This window comes from Canis lupus, chromosome 9 (genome assembly GCF_003254725.2).
Source record: "Canis lupus dingo isolate Sandy chromosome 9, ASM325472v2, whole genome shotgun sequence".
Taxonomy (NCBI): Eukaryota; Metazoa; Chordata; class Mammalia; order Carnivora; family Canidae; genus Canis; species Canis lupus.
Window position 1 is genome coordinate 38,920,773 of NC_064251.1, and position 16,534 is coordinate 38,937,306.

A 16,534-nucleotide genomic window follows, 5' to 3' on the forward strand; every position below is an offset into this window, starting at 1 on the left:
TGTAGGAGGGGAGGTAGGTGGGGAGAAGGGTTAACTGGGTGATGGGCCCTAAGGAGGCACTTGACGGAATGAGCACTGGGTGTTATATGCAACCAATGAATCACTAAATTCTACCCCTGAAACCAATTAAAAAAAAAAAAGAAAAGCCCTGAAATTTGCTTACAGAAGTGGAAATATATTCTCTGAGCATAGTGGAATTTAATTAGAAACCTACAGCAATAAGATATATAGAAAATGCCCAGGGGCACCTGGGTGGTTCAGTGATTGAGCATCTGCCTTTGGCTTAGGTTATGATCGAGTCCCAGGTCTTGGAATCAAGTCCTGCATTGGATTCCCCACAGGGAGCCTGCTTCTCCTTCTGCCTATGTCTCTCCCTCTCTCTCTCTGTGTCTCTCATGAGTAAATAAATAAAATCTTAAAAAAATAAACGTTAAATTTTAGAAGTATCAATTTTGGGGAGGCTATTTGGAACACTGCTGTGAACTGGTCTTATTATTTTGAAAAGTACTGTTGTCATCTCATACAGTAAAAGTGTACATAGCCAAAGACTCAACACCCCACTCCTGGATACCTTCCACAAATACCCTTGTACAAGTATGCCAGGAAAGGTGGCAGCCCTGGTGGCATTAGCAAACATAAAAGGAGCCACATGAAAACATATTAACACTGTGTATACTCATTCACTGAAATGTCCCCGGAGTGAAAGTAAATGTATGACACCTCCCCAGAGCAGCATGGGAATGTCAGAAGCATCCTGTGGAGAGAAAAAAAACTGTGCAAGAATGCATATAATGATCCTATTCACATAAAGTTCAAAAACAGACAAAACTAAAAATACATTGTTTAAGATTCAAATATGCATGGTGAAACAATAAGAAAAGCCAGAGTGCAGTATAAACAATATTTGGAAGAGAGATCACTCAGAGGAAGAAAGGCAGAGGATGGAATTGCAGAGGGGCCCTCAGGATGCCAGGTGCAGTGATGTTTGTTGTATTGTGTGTCTCTCTCTTTTTTAAAGAGTTTATTTGAAAGAGAGAGAGAGAGCACACACGCAAACATGAGCAGGGAGAGGGGCAAAGGGAGAGGAATAAGCAGGCTGCTCAACTGAGGGTCTCGATCCCAGGACCCTGTGATCATGACCTGAGCTGAAGGCAGACACTTAACTGACTGAGCCACCCAGGTGTCCCTGTATTGTGTCTCTTTATTCTCGCTCCATATTTTATACTACTCAATAAGTAAAAATAATTATAAAACTTTAAAAATCAGATTATACGGGGAATCCCTATATTGTTTTTTTAATGATGAATCATGATGAAAACTTTTGTTTTTAAAATTTTATTTATTTATTTATTTATTTATTTGTTTGTTTGTTTGTTTGTTTATTTATTTATTTGAGAGAGAGAGAGAGCAAAGGAGCAGGTGGAGAGGCCGAGGGAGAGACAGAGACAATCTTAAAGCAGGCACTATGCTGAGCATAGAGCCTGACAGGGGGCTCAATCTCATGACCCTGAGCTAAAATCAAGAGTTGGACCCTCAACCAGTGAGCCACCCAGGTTCCCCTATTTTGCTTTGTTTTAAGGAAAAAAGTGCCAATGGCCTATTGCTTGCTTACATTTGCAGAAGACTCTGTGTGACTTGTTCATGGCTAAATCTCTAGTTCCTGGAGAGTGCTCAGCTCATAGTATGCATTCAAGAATTATTGGGGATCCCTGGGTGGCGCAGCGGTTTGGCCCCTGCCTTTGGCCCAGGGCGCGATCCTGGAGACCCGGGATCGAATCCCACATCAGGCTCCCGGTGCATGGAGCCTGCTTCTCCCTCTGCCTGTGTCTCTGCCTCTCTCTCTCTCTCTCTGTGACTATCATAAAAAAATAAATAAAATAAATAAACAAATAAATTTAAAAAAAAAAGAATTATTTACAGAATACATGAATGAGTACACGAATTAATAAATGAACAAAGAGTGTTAACTGAACAGGTGGAAGAGATAAAGCAGAACTCTTGGTCTCTGGTTTTTATTTGTCCCTTCTCTTCCCATTACAGTCTAGAAAGGGCATAATTTCCATAAATAAGAAAATGTCAAAGCCCAAGATGGGTAGGTAGATTGTATGAAGTTTCATCCTTGGCTTGCATGAAGTCCTTTCTAGCAGCTGAGAACATACAGTAGATGTTGTGGAATCTTAGGAGGCAGAGAGCTTGTAGAATATTGAAGACAAGCAAACAAACAACAGCCGACTTTCCCAAAAGGGGGGGAGGGGAAGATGGATGTAGTTAAGAGTGATCAACCATTTCTGTTCTGGGCAAGATTCTATCCCTATGCAGTTCTTGGAAAAAGGGAAAAAAAAACCCTTTGTTGGCACTTTAAAAAGGAAATGCTCACTGCAAGTCAGCATGGGTGTAGCTAGGGCAAGTCCAGCTGGACCTGCCTCACTTCCTTCCCTGGTAGCAATGAACATCTCAGAAAAGTGTGACTGAAAAGAGCTGTAGGAAAAAGGCTCTGATTTTCAGCATTTGACAAAAGTGCCCTGGGAATAGCTGGGAAAACGGTAAAATTCAGGAAACTTATGTACAGTCTATCGCGAGTTACACCATTGTTGTACGTTCCAATGTGTAAAACAAAAACAACTTTATCAAAAAGAGAAAAACCTTGGAGCCTTAATCCTCCCCAAGTCCCTCTCCCCTAATCTAGCCCTGATCCTTTGAATAGGGGAAGCAGTCAGTCAAGCAGGAGAAGGGTGTACATTGCTTACCAAAGCAGAGGAGGCAGATGACTCAGTGTCACCAGTAACTTAGTTTCAGAAGGCCAAGAATTGGGATAGAGATCCAAGAAATTGTATGAGTCAGCTTCTTCCATCCCCCTGCCCATGTGTATCCCCTACATCTCCTCACCGTCACCATCTGATGTGCTAACCAAGGGCCACTGCCTGTCACCTGCCCCTCTCCTATGCACATGCAGTAGAGCACAGTAGAGACAGCCATCGGAGGTATCCATCTGGATGCCTCCCCTCTCTGAACTTACAAGAAATAAGGAGATTACTGCTCCCTACTAATGCTCTTGATTTGTTGGGAGAAAGCAGGCAGCTGGGACCCTTTGCACCCACCTAAAGGAGAGAGACTAAAGTCTTCACGTGTTCGTGTTGAACACACTCATGTGCTCTTCAGGATATAGCGACCAAAGGCTCGTGGGAATATGAGCCATGCTGGCTTGATCTCTCATTACCTGCAGTGCCCACATGGATGGGACAGAAGTGAAATAGGATGCAAACTGCCAAGACACAGGACCCAAAGGACCTGGACAATGGACTTCATCTCCATCACTCACCCTCACTCCTTCGTCCTTGTCACCTGCTCTTCTGCCTGTCTTCCCAATGCATCAAGCCCATTCCCATCTCAGGTCTTTGGCCCTTGCTGTTCCCTCTCCCCAGGATGTTCTTGCTCCTGATCTGTGCAAGTCTGGCTCCTTCTCAACAAGCAGGTCCCAGCTGAAATGACATAGCCTCTGAATACCAGGTTCCCAGGCCTGCTTACCAAACTACCAGCACCCAACCCTCATGCTCCATCACCTCACTCTGCTTTACTTTCTTTGCTATTTTCCTCCATCTCCTACTACTTTGTCTGACTGCCCCCCCTCCATCCCAGCATTTGAGGACCTGAAGAGCAAGGGACTTGCCTTTCTTGTTTGCCTCATATCCCATAAGCCTAGAAAGTGCCTGGCACAAAATGAAAGTTCAGTTAACATCTACTAAATAAATGATCATTGGCCCTGAGAAAGGTCTCAATATGGACACATAAGGAAGATCTCACTCACTTAGATTATCCATGTTACATATTCCTTTCAGTAGCTATGTGAAGCCTTAAAAGCTAAAGAAAATTACTTGAAAGTTTCCTAACTTGAAAGTGGTAAACTCCAGAAACTAAAAACAATATTTCTCATTAGATCAAAATCTCCTATTCTTTGCATTGGAACAAGGATTTAAATTTTTCTTTTTAGAAGGGGAACATTTTCTTTGCAAGCACTTACCTGAAACCCCCTTGTATAAAACTGATAAAAAAAAAAAACACAGATGCTTAAATCAAAACCACAGTGAGATACCACCCCACATCCATTAGTATGGCTACCATAAAACACACATGCACACACACACAGAGAGAGAGAGAGAGAAATAACAAATGTTGGCAAAGATATAGAGAAATTGGAAGTCTTGTGTGTTGATGATAAGAATATAAAATGGTACAAAGGCTGTGGAAAATAGAATGGATTTCCTCAAAACATTAAAAATAGATTTACTATATGATCCAGCAATTCCACTTCTGGGTATATGCCCCAAAGAATTGAAAACAGGGTCTCAAAGAGACATGTGTACACACTGTTTCACAGCAACATTATTCACAATAGCTAAAAGGTGGAAGCAGCCCAAATGTCCATCAATAGATGAATGGAAAAGCAAAATGTGGTATATCCACACAATGGAAGGTTATTCAGCCTTAGAAAGGAAATTATAGCATGTGCAACAAAATGGATAATCCTTGAGGACATTATGCTAGGTGAAATAAGCCAGTCATCAAAAAGAAATACTGTATGATTCCACTAATACATGAGGTACCTAGAGTAGTCAAAATCATGGAGACAGAGAGTAAAATGGCGATTGCCAGTGGCTGGGGAGAAGGAGAGGGGAGTTATTGTTTGATGGGTGTAGAGCTTCAGTTTTGCAAGATAAAAAAAAAAGTTCTGTGGTTGGATGGTGGTAATTATTGCACAATATATGAGTGTACTTACTACTATGAACAACATACTTAAAAGTGTTCACAATGGCAAATATTATGTTATATACGTTTTACCATAATAAAAAAAATTGAAAAAAAAATCCACAGATGCTTAATCTGATTTTGGTAGGAGTGGAGGTAGGGGAGAGCCACATTTTCCTGACCTCCCAGTAGAGTGACCAGCTCATCCCTGGGTTAGCACATCCCAGGAACACCCTTAGTCCCAGGCAAACCGGGATGGTTGGCCACCCTACTTCCCAATACCAGACAAACCACTGTGATGCCCCTGTGCAAGGACCATGCAGCACAAACTCAAGGGTAACAAGATATGATTGTATAATGTAGAATACATTGCCCTGCCCCTGGCTCCCCCAGTTTGACCCAGAAGGAACATATCCCTCAGCCTCAGTCCTGGAGGCAGCCCTGGCTGAGCAGAAAGCCATGTACACCTTCCTTGGTTGCTAAGGATTGACTCAAGCTCACTGTGCTGGGCAGAGGACAGGGCCCCCAGCTCACCCTAAGTGAGGGATTCCAGTCTAACCCTGGCTAGTGAGGCCCAGCCACCTCAGGGTCCCCTCCAAATTCAGCTCCCCACTTTCTGTCCCCATCAGACGTGAGTCCAAGCCTGGTGCTGGAGATGGACACACCACAGGGCCCCCACACCTTTATCTTGATAGGTCCTGGAATCCCTAAGCCTCAGGGATCCCTGACAGTCCCTGGGCCCCTGAACTCATGGTCCACAGGGCTCACCATCAAGGAGGCTTCACTAGGCTCCCTGCAAAGGAGCAGAAAAGGAGGGCAGTTTCTACCCCAAATCCCTTTGCCTCTGGGCCTCCCCCACCACTACCCTTAAAATGCAAGCCAAATGTGAATTCTGGGATTATTCACTACTTTCTAATTCTCTTTGAATACATTGACTCAGCTCTCATATTTTAGATATATCATCAGTCACAATTCCAAAGAAACAAAACTGTCATGCAATCTTGGGTTGTTCTATCTCGTGACTTCCTCACCAGCAATCTCTTATAAAGAAGGGGTCAGAGCCCAGATTTCAAAGAGTCAGAGAACCCAGGAGTCTTCAGCCCCATCTTGCTCCTACAGCCGGTCAGCCCCCAGAAGGATGAAGGTCAGCCTCATTGCCCTGATCTTCCTCCTCATTCTTGCTGCCCTCCACTCTGAGGCCAATGAAGGTGAGACCTGTTACTCTTATTCCTCTGAATAGAGATAGCACAGTGACTGGAGGCAGGGGGCTATGGGAAGGAGATAGGGGTGGTCCAGAATAGGCTACCTGCGGGTCCCTGCAAAACAGTATCTTTACCAAGGGTCTCTCCCCATTCCTGTTGGGACTCGTTTCTGCCTCCTCTGGGGAAAGGAAAACCTACCTCTGAATACAGCCCCCCTGGCCCTGGGGATTCAGCAGAAAGAAGCGCCCTATTGCAGATACACGGGAGCCCACGCATAAGCAGAAGCTCCCTATTGCAGATACACGGGAGCCCACGCATAAGCGTAGGCTGGGACAGAGGAACCTGAAAAGGATCAAACTGTCTTCATCGCTTAGATAGGGTTTTACAACATGCTGATTGGTCACCAACATTTAAAAATCTGTATTTGGGGAGGCCTCTGCGAGCTCGCCGAGTCGGCGCCATGAGCAAGGCTCACCCTCCCGAGCTGAAAAAATTTATGGACAAGAAATTATCATTGAAATTAAATGGTGGCAGACATGTCCAAGGAATATTGCGAGGGTTCGATCCATTCATGAATCTTGTGATAGATGAATGTGTGGAGATGGCAACTAGCGGGCAACAGAACAATATTGGAATGGTGGTAATACGAGGAAATAGCATCATCATGTTAGAAGCCTTAGAACGAGTATAAACAATGGGTGTGTTCATCAGAAGAAGAAAACTGCTTCCACATGTCCCCTGTCCATAGTACCTGTTTTACTACAATATAAAAATCAAAAAAAAAAAAAAAAATCAGGTCACCCGCATTTTCATATTGAACTTTTTTGTTAAATAAACTTTTATAATAGTCAAAATTGCTTTCTCAGACATTCTGAATGTAGAAAATTGAGTATTCTTATTCTAATTTTTTCTAACATGAACTGTTCCTGGTTGAGACTGAAAAAAAATAAAAAATAAAAAAAATTAAAAAAATAAAAAAAAATAAAAATCTGTATTTGTTTCTTTTGCAAATATGGAAGACCAAGCAGACATGAGCCTGAGTTTCCACAAGCTTTCACTGGGACTGATGTGGTGGGTGCCATCCCTTTAGACGGGGGTGCACTTCCAGGTCTTAGAAGCCCCCACTGACAGCACCATGTGCACCTGCTGTCTGCCTGGCCTTTGGGGTTGAGCCTGAGACTCCCATATCAGCCTTCCCCCTCTTCCTTTAAAATTTGTCTAGTGTGTCTATGGCATAGAGCTGCTCCTGGCATATAGTAAGCTCTTAATAAATATTTGTGCGATACTCTGAGCAGTAGCATCAAGTGATTGAAAAAGGCACAGCTAGACTCCAGGTGTCCAGCTCACTGCGCTTTCCACCCTAAACAGACATGGTTGCCTCTCTGCAGGGGAGAAGATGGAACAGCGGGACTCTGGGGGGAGATTCCCCAGGAAACTGCTCTCTGGAGATTAAGTTCAACCAAACTCAAAGACAGAGATACACTCAGTCTTAGGACTATGATTTGCATCCCTGATAGCCCTAGAAATGATGGCCAGTTTTTCAGGAATTTTGACAACAGCTAGCTCTAGAGCTCCGTAATGCTTTCCTGTAATTCCCGTTATCATCGTAGGCCTTCTCATCTACAGATGGGATGAGTGATACTTTCTCAAAAAGGTTGTTGTGAGGAATGAAGATAAGCCACATCTGAAACTAAGCCACACATCAGGCCTATGGCCAAGACTCAGTGAATAGCGCTTCTTTTTAATTCTTCAGAGAGCAGCGACACAAAATGGAGAAATAGCTGGCTTTACAATCAAGGAGATGTAGATCTAAGTTGAATTCATTCGTTCATTCATTCATTCAACAAAAATATTCTAAAAGCCTACTCTTGCCACCCTTTCTGTAAATGTGCTGGACTACAGATACTGTCTCTGCTCCCAGGGAGCCTCAGTCTAGAAGCTCTATAACACCAGGCAGTTTGTGAACCTTCCTTGTCTCTTTCAGACCTCCTGAACCTCAGGCTCTTTATCTGTTACGCATGGGTAATGAGGCCCTGATTTTAACAATCATCAATGTATAAATCAATACACAGTACTTGCCCCCTTGATATTTGCTGTTTTAAGGACACAGGTTCAGAAAGGGTGGGTGTCCTATCTGTAGTCACATAGCTTTCAGGAACAGAAACAAGGACAAATGTAGCTTTCCTGAATATAGTCAAGGCTCTGTTCCTTATAGCATCACAAGACCTTGAAGGAGGACCCTCTCCTATGGAGTGGACCAGTCCTGCCCTCCTGTAGCCCATCCTGGGCATCCACTGGCAATTCCACATGGCAACTCCTTCTCAGCATGTCTGAGAAGCATGAAATTATATTTTTCCAAAGCCCAAGCCCTAAGAAAACTCATTTGAAAAATTGGGAAAATGTGGAAAAGTAGAATTCTCTTGCAAGAATTAAAGCTTAACAATCACTATGAAGGTGTTACTGATTTAAAGGAATCCACATTGGGGATCCCTAGGTGGCTCAGTGGTTTAGCATCTGCCTTCAGCCCAGGGCACGATCCTGGAGTCCCGGGATAGAGTCCCACATCGGGCACTCTGCATGGAGCCTGCTTCTGTCTCTGTCTCTGTCTCTCTCTTTCTTTCTCTCTCTCTCTCTGTCTCTCATGAATAAATAAAATCTTCAAAAAATAAATAAAGGAATCCACTGACACATAGAGCAAAAGCAGGAAACACAGGACAGTTGGAATTTAAAGGTAAGATCAGTATTTTGGAAAACCAGGACAGAAGCATGTGGGGAGACATGCTCGGAGACAACCTGACAGCTCAGAGTTATAGCCATGTTGCAAGTACACTTAACACAAATCATATGAGCGGTAGTTCAAGAAACAAGTTTTAAAAGCAAAATACATCCTTAAATGGGCAATTTTAACTGTGATTCCTGCTAGGAGATGTGAATATTCTGTTATTTGAACAATAATACTCATTGACATTACCCAATGTTTGAATAATTGTTATAGGTTCTAGTTCCTTATAAATGCTTTGGCAGAAGAACATGTAAATGTCAGACATGTACATGTCATTGGCTGCTGGGATGTGGAACCAGAAACATTTGCTAATTCGTACATAAAATCTAAATTGGCAAAAGCAATATTAACTTGAATTAAAAAAAACCAAGTCAGTACAAGAAGACAAGATATGCCCATTGTTAAAAAAGAAAATGAGCTTGTATGAAGGATTATAGACTCTAACACCCAACTTAAAGATGAACTTGGACATATTTTGAACAATTTGACCAACAGAATGCAAAATGGAAAAAAGTGTTTCTACATTTGCAATATTTGTTATAACACAATAACAAAGACTACAAATGGGTAATTAATGCTTTCTGTTTTTTAAAAATTCATTTTTGATCACTTTTAAATATCTTAAATATTAAACATCTATAGTATTTTTTCAGTTTTTAAATAATTTTTTTCTTGGCCATTTATTTTGTGTCATTTCCCTTTTGCCATATTTTCTGTTATTGGCTGTATCTGCCAGAGAACATTCCACATGTTATTGAATATATAATCTTTTTTAAAGATTTTACATATTTATTCGTGAGAGACAGAGAGAGAGAGCCAGAGACCTAGGTAGAGGGAGAAATAGGCTCCGCAGAAGGAGGCTGAAGTGGGACTCCATCCTGGATCCCGGAATCCTGGGATCATACCCTGAGCCAAAGGCAGATGCTCAACCACTGAGCCACCCAGGCATCTCTGAACATATAATCTTGTCATAACCCTTAGAGACACCATTCATTACCTTTTTTTTTTTTTTACAGAAAATCTATAAAACTTTCAGTAGAACCATATCACAGAAAAGTGATTCATTGCTTAGAATATGGTCATGCATTATTATTTAGAAACATGAAAACGTTATAGAAAATAAACAGTACACCTAAAACAAATACAATATTATATTGTCAATTATATCTCGATTTTAAAAGAAAGAAAACTTGAATAATTTATGAGTTAAGAATTGCCAGGAATTCTGATTTCTTATTCCCAAATCCTGAAGACTGTCAGAAATTTGAAACACTTCAACCAGAGTCACATCCCACCCTGGGGGAAAGGTCAGAGAGAAGTCAGGAAGAGCCAGCAGTGAGGAAGGAAGAGAGGTTTTATTCTTTTTTTAAGTAATCTCTACACCCAACATGGGGCCCTAATTCACTACCCTGAGATCAAGAGTCACATGCCCTACTGACCAAGCCAGCCAGGCACCCCTAGAGGAGGAGAATTTAAAAGGGGGAGGAGGAATTGCTGCCAGGGAGAGGCCAGGCCTTACTCCTTCCAAGGTTCTCTGGTTTCCTCCTCTGATACTCTGGCTGATAGAGATACAGGTCTATGCTTCCTTGTGGAGAAGCTTTCAGCATCACATGGCCCTCTTCCTTGCAGAACTAGTTAATGAATTAACAATCAGTCCATGCTGTTTGACCTTCATCTCACGGAGAGTCTCACTCCGGTTTGTGGAAGGTTATCAGAGAACCGGTGACCATTGCCTCACCCCAGGGATCATGTAAGTTGGGCCACGCTGACGGTGGAAGGGGGTGCAAATGTGAGAACCAGTAGGGCCTGGGAGAGAGAAATAGGGAGAGAAATAGGGATGGGAGTATGTAAGAAGTGGGAGGAACAGAGGAAGAAACAGCTGAGCCGCAGCCTGGGGACTATCCAGCATGAGCCTGGCCGCCAGGGGGGACATGAGAGCTGGTAGTGGGGTCTTCACTGAGTCTCTGGGCTGGGAGGCTGGAGGGGGGGCGGCAACAGAGAGTGGGAGTGTCCTTCTTTCTGTGAGTGGCCAACATCCAGCAGAGAGGGAGGTGGGAAAGCTCAAGCTGGGTGGAGAATGGGCTCCTCTCTGCCTGCTGACTCAGTTTCTCCTTTCTCCTTCTTGATCCACAGTTTCCTTACCCATAAGGGCAGACAGATCTGTGCCAACCCCAATGTTGCCTGGGTGCAGGAGTACATCAGACACCTAGACTCTCTGCCAAAGTGATCTGGAAGCAGTGGGGCCAGCATGGCTGAGGGAGCTTGAGAAGAGGCCACAGAGCCCCTTTCCTCCCCAACTCTCTCAGCCCCAGAATGTCTCTGGGAGTTATCCTGCCCCAACCTGAAGCTCTTTCATGTTTTCTGTGCTCCCATTCTCTGACGAATTTTGCCCTTTCCTGAAGCTTTGCTTTGACACTTCCCTCTGGGACCTGAGGACACTCAGGTGTCTGTGGCCCCCAGACAGCATCTGTCTTCCCTTTGCAGGCAGCCAGTTGTTGAAATAAAGCCATGCCACAGAAAGGAAACCTGGTGGTTTGAATTGGTTCTCTCGCAGACAGCTGGTTATTTCTTTTATTTTACAGACACTTCTACAATATTTACTATGTATCAGGTGCTGTTCTAGACTCTTCCATATGAACAAAATAATTTAAATAATGGGATGATGGGAGCAGAGTTAGAATCAGGAGTACTGATGACAAGTGATCCCTAGTTCGGGGCCTTACATACATAAAAATATAGACAAACAGTTTGTTTGCTTGTAAAGTACAGAGTTGAGGTGCACACATAACACACCTCATCATTCCCATCACCCAGGCTGGGAAAGATGCAGTTCATCCTTCCTTGAAAGCTCTTCTCCAAACCTCTGTCATCTAAACATTTACTTCTCTATCCCCTCAATACCTAGTTTAAGTAACACCTGTTCTCTGTACTCAAACTCACTCAGCCCAAACCCTGAGGTCCTGCAGTCTCTTCAGTGTTCCCTTGACCCTCATCCCTGATGCCTGGTGTGGAAGTGACTTTGGACATTTGAGCATGCCCCCACCACCACCCCAGTTAAAGACAGAGCCAGTCCTCCGTGGGGCACAAGGAGGAAACAGGAGGTAGGGTGGGAGGTACTCAGCTCTGCTCTGGGGGATGCTGAGGGTGATGCCAATCTGGCCATGCTTCACCAGACACCAACCAGAGAAGGGGCTCAGGGACACTGATGTTGTTCAACCCATGCCCCAAAACTCAAGTTTTGGGGAAGACATACTACAGCTTGCTGCCTCAATCCTAAACTCCTGTGAAAGAAGGATCCTACTTGACACCATAGGTCAGCGATCTCTCTACATCTGTGGGTTTGGTGGTAGGGTATGGAGGGCCATCTACTGTCAGGGGCGAAGTTAGGAAATCAACAGTCTATCTTATGTGTCTTCACATTCCCCCATCAAGTCCCATTTCCTCACTTTACTACTCCTCGCTCTTCCAAATTCCAATCCCTAGAGCCCTAATGTGCCTGGGCTTACTCTCACTCAAATCCCATCTGGAAAACAGTTCTTCACACCTCCATTCACACTAAAATGTGGTCAAAACTTTGAGGGAGTTCAAATCTCAAAGTCAAAGGGACAAAAATCGGTGAGGAGGTACAGAGGACCTGGGGTCTTTGGGAAGGTTGGGAAGGTTGGGAAGGAGTGCAGGGGTAGAGGGCCAGTGATGCCCTGATGTTGGAGGACCACATCAGTCAAATAGGCTGCAGATGGAGGTTGAGCAGCGGAGATGCAAAGGTATGGGACTCATAGCCCTATAGGTAAGCACAGCCATCTGACCCCCAGCAAAATGAACCAAAATGAACCTCCTGTATGCCTACAGGAGGGAAGGAAGGAGCTTAGAGAAGCACCTACTATGTGTCAAGAACTGTACAAAGTGCTCTACATACACAACATCATTTAACCATCCCCACTTCCCTGTGGTGTCAAGCTCATTACTCCTGTTTTACTATAAAGTCCATTTCGAGCACAGTCTTCCTAATTCTTCTTGATCCATCCCTCTCTTTAGGTGATCTCAGCCAGACTTATAACTTCCATACTCCCCTATATGCTGACAGGTTCCAAATTTATACTCCTCTAGCCCAAGCATCTCCACTTAGGAGTCTAATAGCTTCTCAAAATTAGGTCCTCCAAACTGAACTCCTGAATGTCCCCAAATTTGCTCCTTCTTTGTCTTTCCATCCCCATCCTCAGTAAATGGTAGCAAGATCCTTCCAATGGTTCTTAACAAAATCCAATGGTCATCTGTGATTCTGCTCTTTCTTTCCTACCTCATGTATCTTGTTCTTCATACATCCAAAACCTGAGCACTTGCTGCCATCTCTGCTGTTACTCCACCACTCACTGTCTTTCACCAAGATGACCAGAGTAGCCTCTTAAGAGTCTCCATGCTTGTAATCTCAACAGAACACTCAATGATCCTTTCAAACATATGTCAGATCACTCCATTCTCCTGCTCAAACCACCCCCCATGGTTTCCCACTCCAGAGTCAAAGTCTTTACAATACCTAAAAGATCCTGCATGATTTGCCCACCAGCCCCCACACCACTTGACCTCAGCTCCTACTTTTTCCTAGCTTCCTCCACTCCGCTTCAACACCTTTCATGTGGTTCCCCAAACACAACAGGCAGGATCCAGCTCCAGGGTTTAATGCCTTTTCCTCTGCTAGCATCCTTCTCCTCCATCTGGTAAGCTTCCTTTAAGTCATGCTCAAATACCACCTTATCAGGAAAGCCTTCCTTGAACATCCTATAATATTTCTACACACACACACAATTCCTTATCCTCCTTCCCCACTTGTCACTACTTCCATAGTACTTACCAGCTTGCATTATACTATATACTTTTGTTTGTTTATTTTGTTTGGGTTTTTTGTTGTTGTTTATCTGTTTTCTTATAATTAGAACGTAAGCTTCATGAAGGCAGAATTTTTAAAATATTTATTCACTGCTCTACTCTCAGTGCCTAGAGAGGACCTGGTAAGCGTAGGCACTGTTGAATGGATGGAATGATGGGTGGGTGGATGGATGGATGGATGGATGGATGGGGTCATTTAGGCTCATAAACAAGCCTAAAGAGGATATGGCCTCCAGGAGGGAATTTTTGGAACTCCCCCATCTTGAAAAGCACTTCTTCCCAGCTGGAGGATAACCACTGATGACCTTCACAGAAGAGGTTCCAGAAAGTAGAGAACAATGACAATTCATTCTGCCATTCAGATGCCATTCTCCTTAGTTATCTGGGATGCTTGCCCCTGCAGGGAGCTGAGATGGATACTGAGTGTCCTGTGAATTGGAACTATAACTGCCATGGGATGTGCTTCTTCTTCAAGCTTCCCTCCTCAGGAAATAGAATCTCCATTCTCCAAACTACTTAAGCTGAAAACAGGAAGTCATCCTTAAAACAACTCACCCTCATACCTGCCCCCATCCAATCCATTAATAAATTCCTTCATTCTGCCAAAATCCCTCTCAAATCCATCTACTTTAGCTCCTCCACCACCACCCTAATCCAAGCCCTTATCCACAAGACCTCATGATGTGTCTCAGAAGCAGATGAGGATTTGGCAGGTATATAGAATCCAATCACGCATCTGAGAATGGTGCCCGGTCAGGATGATCATGAAAATTCAGAATTAAAAAAAGAAAGAAAGAAAATTCAGAATTCAACTATAAAGTTGCTGAAGAAAGTCAGCCATAACCTTAGCAGGGGATACAAGGATACAAAATTCTATCCACACAGATCACAGGTTTTGAAGCATCTTCAGAGGCAGAGAGGATGGTCATAAATGTCCTAACGAATGAAAGAAATTACAAAATCTAGCTTGGCCATGAGGAATGTTTGCTATACTCTCAGTAAAGGTGCTGGCTTCTGTCTACACAAGTAACGCAAAAGAATCATTTGAGGATAAAATTAGAACCTAGAAGCCACCAATCCATTTTAAAGGAAGTGGACTTTTTGAGAGACAAATCTTGATTGCATTGAATCAACTGAATAATTCAGTTCAGTAGTGTTCCTGCATATGAATATTTCCCTTTCCCCAAAGCAAAGTTACTCTTTCAAGAGGCCTCAGGACACTTTGGGGGAAGCTAGCAAGAAAATTTTCACCATTCACATTTGAGCAGTGATTTATGGATCCTCCTCAAGTATACTTATCCTTCATATATTCAAGAATGTCTAAATCTCAGGGGAACCTGAATGGCTGAGTCGTGAAGCATCTGCCTTTGGCTCAGTTTTTGATGTCAGGGTCCTGGAATGGAGTCCTGCATTGGTCTCTCTGCTCGGCAGGGAGTCTTTTTCTCCCTCTCCTTCTGTGCCCTTTCTCTCTCAAATAAATAAATAAATAGTTTAAAAAAAAATAAAGTGGACTCCAACCCTCCTATTGTATAGAGTTCTACATACCCAGTCATGGTGGAGTGGAATCATCCTTATAGTGTGCAGGCCCAGGTCTCAAGTCTTTTTTGGCCAATAAGCAAACTCCCTGCTGCTGGGATGGTGATTTGGTGAATACCATAAAAAACTGATCTATTAATCTCAATATGTTTAAGATAATAACACTGTACCCTAGTGGGTAAGCCACAGAATGGTTAAAATCAAACATAGATAGGAAGCTGTAAACTCAATACTACAAAGATTAAGAATGTGTTTGTAATCATTGGAATCACCTATATTATATGGAAATTCAAGTGTTTATATTTTTAATAGAGTGAATTAGAGTCCATGACAGATTATCCTTGTGACTGCAAAATAAAGTGTGTAATTAAATCACTTATTTTGTACTTGTGATTCTGAGTTGAGAGATAAAAGAGAATTTGCCTAAGTTAGTGGAGAATATTGGAATGTTTAACACACTTTATTTTCCTTATCTATAGGCTTAATTTGTTATTTTTACAGGAGTGAAGTACTTCAGAAGGTTCTGAGTGTTAGATCAGGCATGTAGAGTACTTTAAAAAGTTCAATATATTAAGAGCAGCTTAAATTGTCTACAAATATTTCATCAACAAAGTTGGTAAATGAGATCGATTGTTTAAGGGCAGTCTATTCCACTTCATTAAGCATTATGCAAGGGCCTCTTAAATTTTGCTAACTTTATAAGTAGGATGAGTGAAGCAAATGGCTGATGGGAAACTAATTTTTTAATTTGTTGTTCTACTGAACTAATATCTATTTAAAAATCAAAGGAGGGGCTCCTAAGAAGCTCAGTTGGTGACTCTGACTCTTGATTTTGGCTCAGGTCATGATATCAAGATTGCGGGATCAAGCCCTGGGTGAGGTTCTGAGCTCAGCATGAAGTCTACTAGAGATTCTCTCCTTCTCTCACTCCCCCTGCCCCTTGCCCCACTCACAATCATGCATGCTCTAAAATAAACTTAAAAATAAACACATAAATATCAAAGGAACCTCAAACAGCTTCCAACACAGAACTCCACCTGCAGACATGAACCAACTCACACCAACAGAAGTCATCTTATCTCTTGCCCTGATGAACACAATATGCTCCCCTTGGACTCCCCACTTCCATTCTTCCCCCATCCTCTCCATTCTCCACTGCAGCCACCTGAAAACCCTCTAAGAACTTACCATTATAACTAGAATAAAATCCAATATACTAAAAAAAAAACAAAAAACAGAAAAAAAAAAAATCCAATATACTTACATGTCCTGCCAGGTGTCCCCATAATAGGGCCCCTGCCTTTCTCCTGAGACCCATCCTGAGCCACTATCTTTTTTTTTTTTAAGAGCCACTATCTTTTTTTAAAAAATATTTTATTTATTTATT

The 16,534-nt window shown here is 42.8% G+C and overlaps 2 protein-coding genes across 2 annotated transcripts; both read left to right on the forward strand.

Annotated features, from left to right (window-relative positions):
- Positions 1-5,791: 5,791 nt before the first annotated feature.
- On the forward strand, positions 5,792-11,252 carry LOC112655308 (regakine-1-like). The gene is made up of 3 exons (XM_025440348.3): positions 5,792-5,951; positions 10,357-10,477; positions 10,861-11,252. The coding sequence occupies exons 1-3, from the start codon at positions 5,882-5,884 to the stop codon at positions 10,952-10,954; spliced, it is 285 nt and encodes a 94-aa protein (XP_025296133.1). The 5' UTR covers positions 5,792-5,881; the 3' UTR covers positions 10,955-11,252.
- On the forward strand, positions 6,348-6,799 carry LOC112655309 (small nuclear ribonucleoprotein G). Its single transcript, XM_025440349.3, has one exon. It carries the CDS (start codon positions 6,406-6,408, stop codon positions 6,634-6,636), a length of 231 nt encoding a protein of 76 aa, XP_025296134.1. The 5' UTR covers positions 6,348-6,405; the 3' UTR covers positions 6,637-6,799.
- Positions 11,253-16,534: the final 5,282 nt, after the last annotated feature.